Source organism: Trachurus japonicus, chromosome 10 (assembly GCF_045865225.1).
Source record: "Trachurus japonicus isolate A0001 chromosome 10, Traja_1.0".
Taxonomy (NCBI): Eukaryota; Metazoa; Chordata; class Actinopteri; order Carangiformes; family Carangidae; genus Trachurus; species Trachurus japonicus.
Window position 1 is genome coordinate 38,379,999 of NC_140916.1, and position 6,592 is coordinate 38,386,590.

General features: G+C 41.3%; 1 protein-coding gene across 1 annotated transcript; it reads left to right on the forward strand.

Moving 5' to 3' along the window:
* Positions 1-1,541: 1,541 nt before the first annotated feature.
* On the forward strand, positions 1,542-6,329 carry LOC146980406 (interferon-induced very large GTPase 1-like). Its single transcript, XM_085788665.1, has one exon. The coding sequence runs from the start codon at positions 1,542-1,544 to the stop codon at positions 6,327-6,329; it is 4,788 nt and encodes a 1,595-aa protein (XP_085644791.1).
* The last annotated feature ends 263 nt before the right edge of the window (positions 6,330-6,592 follow it).

A 6,592-nucleotide genomic window follows, 5' to 3' on the forward strand; every position in this document is an offset into this window, starting at 1 on the left:
GTAACTCAGGTCCTCTGTGGCCATATGGTTAGTGTGTTAGGTTACCACTCATGAAGTTGTGGGTTCAATACCTTCCTTGGACATGTTTCTTGTTTGCCATTCTGCATGTCTTTGTCAATTTATTCTGCTAATTCAGCATGGTTCAGCAATGGCTTTCAGCATTCACACGCATTTTCCGTTAGGAAATGCTGTTTCTAGTTAAAATAAAGATTTAGTGAAAAAACATTTTTTTTCTTAGCGTGACCAAGTGAATAAAGTTGACAGTTAAAGCAGAAGTAAGCGATCCGGTCGTTTTGGCTAATGCTGCGTTCCAGGCAGGCTTTTGAAACCGTAAATTACAGCTTCAAGTCACAACTTACGACTTTGTAGCGTTTCAGGCAACCCACTCGTGTTTTTCCGACCTGTTTTACCTGTGAAAGTTTTACCTGTTATGACAGTGTCATGTCACTCTTACGATGCTACCGTCAAGTAAAGTGTTACCGTTTGTTTATATATTTTGTTCTATACATTTTGCCTTTTTACAGTGCCATACAGTGATTGATTCCAGTGTTACTCAACACTCAGAGGAAAAGGATGGTGACACAACAATGGAGGAAACATCTGTAATCCAAGCAACTGAGAAAAAAGGTTAAGTTTTGCACAAAAAGAATGTGTGCAAATTCAACTCGTGGGTGTATTTTCCTAACATTTTAGGTCTAAAAGAAGGAATCTGAAGATTTTCAGTTTAATTGCTCCTGTTTTGCGGTAGTTGTGTCTGTCCCCGCATCACCACGGCAGCAATGAATGGGAGCGGATGCAAGTTCCGCTGCTTAGGCTGTTTACATCCCCCAAAGCCACAGACAGCGTTAGATGGAGACTCAAACATGTGCCGAGAAGTTTATTTACTTCAAGCAAGCCGACATGATCTAATTGAATTAGATCTAATTCAAAGTCTCCCGGACTCTCGCGTGAGATCCAAGTTGCCGTGCTCGGTGTGTTCACGTGCAGTCGGAAAGCTAACATTTGTGTCATAAACACAGAGTATCAACTCTTGACTTGCTTCAAGTAAAAAAACTTCTTGGCACATGTTTGTGGAGCCATCTGACGCTGTCTGTGGAAATAAATGTACACTTCAAGCAAGTCAAGAGTTGATATTCCTGTGTTTATGGCACAAACGGTAGCTCCCACTGCACCTGAACACAACAAGCACGGCAACTTGGGTCTCGCGCGAGACTCTGGGAGACTTTGAATTAGATCTAGTTTTACAAACACGTCGGCTTGCTTGAAGTAAATAAACTTCTGGGTGCATGTTTGGGTCGCCATCTGACACTGTCTGTGGCTTTGAGGGATGTAAACAGCCTAAGCAGCAGAACTTGCATCCGCTCCCATTCATCGCTGCCGTGGCGATGCGGGGAGAGACACAACTACTGCAAAACAGGAGCAATTAAACTGAAAATCTTCAGATTCCTTCTTTTAGACCTAAAATGTTAGGAAAATACACCCGAGTTGAATTTGCCCAGAATTGTTCTTTAACATGATTTTTTTTTACACTGGGTTGAATAATGAATGGCACTTTGGTTCATTGTTGTCCTGTAGATACCATACATGGGAAGAATCAGTGTCAAAGAGAAACTAAATTTCTGCTCCAGAGACTTCACCTTCCAGACAAACATCAACAAAAGTTGTCACCAGCAGATTTTCTTAAAATAGGTCGACCAGTGAAACAGGACAATGAAATATCTGAGGAAGATCTAGCTCATACTTTTCTTCAAAGGTTGATGATGTTAGACTACAGAGCCAGATATATATCTGTAAGACAAGACAGTTCTGAGGCGAGCCATTCAACCCCAATTGCAGTGTCTGAAACTTGTGACTTTGATGCTTTTTTGAGCAGCGATATTGGCTGTGACCAATCAAGTCAGACTCACATTCATCCAATGGACGTTCAAATGGCAGTGTTTCACTGCTCAGACAGCTTCCTGAAGCAGAACATGGTGACCAAGCTCTCACAGTGTCAGTATGCCTTACCTTTGCTTGTCCCTGACCCAGTCACAATGGAAGTTGAGTGTCCTCTGTGGACATTCAGACAAATAAGAAAATCATGGAAGAAAACTGAAACCAAAGATAATTCACCCATCATCACCATGAAGAGTTTGTCCATCTGTGAAGCTGAGACACCCATGGTGTCATTTTTCCGCCTGGGTTCACTGTCAGTGTCTAAATCTCAGCTGATCAACACTTTGATTAATGACCGTCACAACACCTTCTTCCACAGAGACTGTCCAGGTAGCACCAAGTCTCGCCATCTGATGGATGGTGTAGCAGAGATCGCCTGGTACTGTCCTGCTGGAAAACCCAATGATACCTTCACTGACTGCACTGCCTTCTGTAATCTTCATGGTGACGCTCTGTCAATGGAAAAACAACGTGACATACTGATTGAAAAATCTTCTGTCAATATTGTTCTTGTGTCAACCTTGGAAAAAAGTTCCAAAAGTACAACAGTGATCTCAACTCTTTTTGACTCTGACAAGCCTCTCATCTGTCTCATTGCTGGTAATGATTGTCATGCAGGTCAGATAAAAAAGGGAAAATACAAAATCGGTCTAAAAGACAAAAGCCAGTCAAACATTTCTGAAGAATTAAAAAGGATCATTACAGGGATCTTGTCTGGACCACATACATCCTTCCAGCTTGAAACCATGGCCCAGGTCTCTGGAATCAGAGTGGATGAAGCTGACACAGTCTGCCAAACAAAGAAATCTGCTGCTATGAAAATCGTGAATTTACTTCAGGGGATGGATGTTTCAAAAATCAAAGATGAATTCCTCCCTTGTCATGGCCGACTGTGGCATGAGTGGTGCAAAACACACAGAGAACTGTATCACCTCAAAGGAAACAACATTGAGAAGGAAAAAATTGAAAAAGAAGAAAAACTTAAGAAAATACGACAAGAACAACGTGATGCTTCTCACAGCAAACTGGTGGAAGTGTTCATTGAAGGTCTCTCCACTTTGACATCAACAGACAAAGCGTTTTTCCTGAAATGGACTCAGATCTTAATGGATGCCCTCTCCACAGACGAGCTCACAGCAATTCTCCAGAAATATGATGAGACGTGGTCTGAGGTCTTGGCCATGAAGAAACATGACAAATCTGACAGCTGTGATGAGAAGCAGAAGAAATCTGAGAAGGAAGACCATGACAAGAAGTTAAAAACAAAAGAAGAAGAACATACATCCAAAAAACTGCAGTCAGTAAACTTTGGCTTGGAGCACATCTTCAGAGAAATGGGACAGATCTATGAAGCCCATAAAGATCTGCAGAAACAAACACAGAGTGAACAGACTGACTGGTCTAAATACCCTGAGCTGGCTGCAGAGCTGATGATATCAGGACATCCCATGGAGCTGATGGATGGTGATGCAGGTCATGTGCCTCTAACATGGATCTCTAGTCTTTTAGATGAAGTCATCAAGAAACTGGGCAACCAGAGAGTTTTTGTGTTGTCAGTTTTGGGCGTACAAAGCAGTGGAAAATCAACCATGCTGAATGCCATGTTTGGGTTACAGTTTGCGGTGAGTGCTGGCAGATGCACCAAGGGAGCCTTCATGCAGCTGGTCAAAGTGTCAGAGGAGATGAAGACAAAGTTGAAGTTTGACTATGTTCTGGTGGTGGACACTGAAGGACTGCGAGCTCTTGAACTAGCAGGTAACACCACTCACAACCACGACAATGAACTGGCAACCTTTGTTGTTGGTCTGGGAAACATGACATTGATCAACATCTTTGGAGAGAATCCAGCTGACATGCAAGATGTTCTGCAGATTGTTGTCCAGGCTTTCATGAGGATGAAGAGAGTTAAACTTTCTCCAAGTTGTGTGTTTGTTCACCAGAATGTTACAGATATTTCAGCTGCAGAGAAGAACATGGATGGAAAGAGACACCTGCAAGAGAAACTGGACCAGATGGCCCAACTAGCTGCCAAAGAGGAGGTCTGTGAGTTCCAGTCTTTCAGTGACGTCATTGCATCTGATGTGCAAAAAGATGTGAAATACTTTGCCCAGCTATGGGAGGGAAGTCCACCTATGGCTCCTCCAAATCCAGGTTATAGTGAGAGTGTCCAAGAGCTGAAGAACTTCATTGTCTCTAAAGCTTCACAGTCTACTGGGTTTACTCTGTCACAGTTCAAAAGCAAAGTTCAGGACCTGTGGAACGCCCTACTGAGCGAAAACTTCGTCTTCAGTTTCAAAAACACCCTTGAAATTGCAGTGTACAGAAAACTTGAGGTTCAGTACGGGGACTGGACCTGGACCCTGAGGGACAACATGTTGACTGTTGAAGACCAGATGTATAACAGAATTGAAAATGGAAAACTTGACAAGGTTGAGCTCAGTGATCTGTCTAAAGAAATGAGCAAAACATATAAAGAGACCACAGAAGATATGAAAAAGTACTTTGATGATGACAGAGACAAAGAAATGTTGGTTCAGTGGCGAAAACGATTTGAGACCAAGATCAAGGAGTTGCATGATGAACTGGTGAGAGCAGTGAAAAAAAAACTGGATGAAGTTATCCAGCAGAAAAAGGCTTGTAAAAAGCTTGATGATCAGAAGACAGAGTTTGAGAAGAAGCTGCTACAGAAGAGCAAAGAGCTCGCTCAGAAGTTAAAAGACAAGGCAAAAGATGAAGAGAAACTGAAACAGCAGTTTGACTCTGTTTGGAGCGTCTGGGTGAAAGAACTAACTGAAGGTATAAAACCTATTGAAGACATCAACTTGAAGGAAGATCAGACAAATATCCTCCATGAGCTTGGATTTGAATGGAAACTAATAGATGAATGCAGAAACAGTCGCAGATACAAATACATATCAGTGGTTGGTGATTACTCTCAGTATGTGGTCCAGAAGGGGTTTAAAGTAGTATTCAGCTTACTCAAATGCTCTTTACAGTTTGAAGATCAACATCTGATCAGATCCCTGATTTATGACGTTGGAAAACAGTCACTTGAAAAAATCAAGAAGAAACCTGTAGCTACAAGTGGCTACAGGTCAACTTATTTGCAAGAAGTGGCCAAACATGTCAAAGACAAAGTGAGAGAATTTGAATCAGAGGGGAAATATGTTCTGAAGAAGGAGTTCACAGTTGATCTCTCACTGTATGTGTTTGGTAGAGCAGGGTGTTGGCTTTCAGAGTCCCACAACAAATTCAAGAAGAAGAATGATGCATTCACTTATTTAGAAAGCAAAAGAGATCAATATTACAATATTTTCAGAAGCTACTGTAAAGGAAGCTCTTCTGCTGTTGTACTCGGAGAACTGATCTGTGACAAACTGAAGGATTCCACTGCTGAGGCTGTCTGGAACAAGACTGCTATTGGTCTTGCTGGAGAGATGAGGTGCAGTTTCCCAGCATTCAATGGGAACAGACTGAACCTGGAGAAACATGTGTTGAAGTCACTGGCAGAGAATGAGAACTTTGACGATTTCATCATGTACATCCTACAACCAAGGAAACAAGTAGAGATGTTTATTAATGAGGAGGTAGAGAAATACATCTCCACATCACACAGGGATAAAGCACAACATATACTTGAGAAAAATGTTGATGACCTGAAAAATCTTGTGAGCCAGGCTTTATTTACTGCAACAGAGAAAGTCACAACTCAGAGAGGAGACATAGACATGTGGCTGGAAGAATTTTTCACTTCATTAAAAGATGAGCTGACATTTGATGTAATATGTTCTGAAAACTTCAAAGACATAAACAATTTTGACTTTCTGAAAGGAGAGATAGAAAAAGGTCTTGAACCCATCATGAAGGAGATGAGCAGGCTCTCATTGGATATGATTATGACATCGAGACAGAAGCCTGATCAAATCCTGATTGATCAGCTGTGCAAGTGCTGCTGGGAAAAATGTCCATTCTGTGGAGCTGTTTGCACCAACACTGTAGAAGACCACAGTGGTTCTCCACACAGTGTCATTTTTCATCGATCTGAAGCAGTCAATGGATGGCATTATAGAAACACAGAGGAACTCACCATTGAATTCTGCACAACCAATGTTGCAACTGATAAAAAATTTCACCCTCGAGATGATTCAGATGAGGTTGTTCCCTTTAAACGGTACCAAACTGCTGGACCAGATTATGCTAACTGGAGCATTACCCCTGATGAGTCTAAACTGGCATACTGGAAATGGTTTGTGTCTCGATTTAAAGAAAAACTGGAGGAGCACTATCAATTAAAGTTCCAAGGCAGAGGAGAAATTCCTAGGGAGTGGGGATACAGTAAAGAAGAAGCAATTCAAAGTCTTGATGAAATGTACAAGCTGGGCGACTCAGCATAAAAAACATGAAATTACATTTACACTCACAGTTCATCTTTGAAAAATGGTTTGTCTGTGAGTCATAAATAAACCAATAAATCACAACATTCATAGTCATAAATAAATCACAACATTTGACAGTCTGATTTCATTATTCAATATTCATACCAAGACCTAATACGATGATGATCATCAAAGAAACATAGTAGTTTGGGATCTTGTAATTAGTTGTGAAAAGGTGAAGGTCAGATGATGAGAGTCATGTTGTCAGAAATAATAAATTT

Coding starts and splice junctions, on each gene's coding strand:
- LOC146980406 (XM_085788665.1), top strand. CDS start 1,542: ATGAATGGCACTTTGGTTCATTGTTGTCCTGTAGATACCATACATGGG.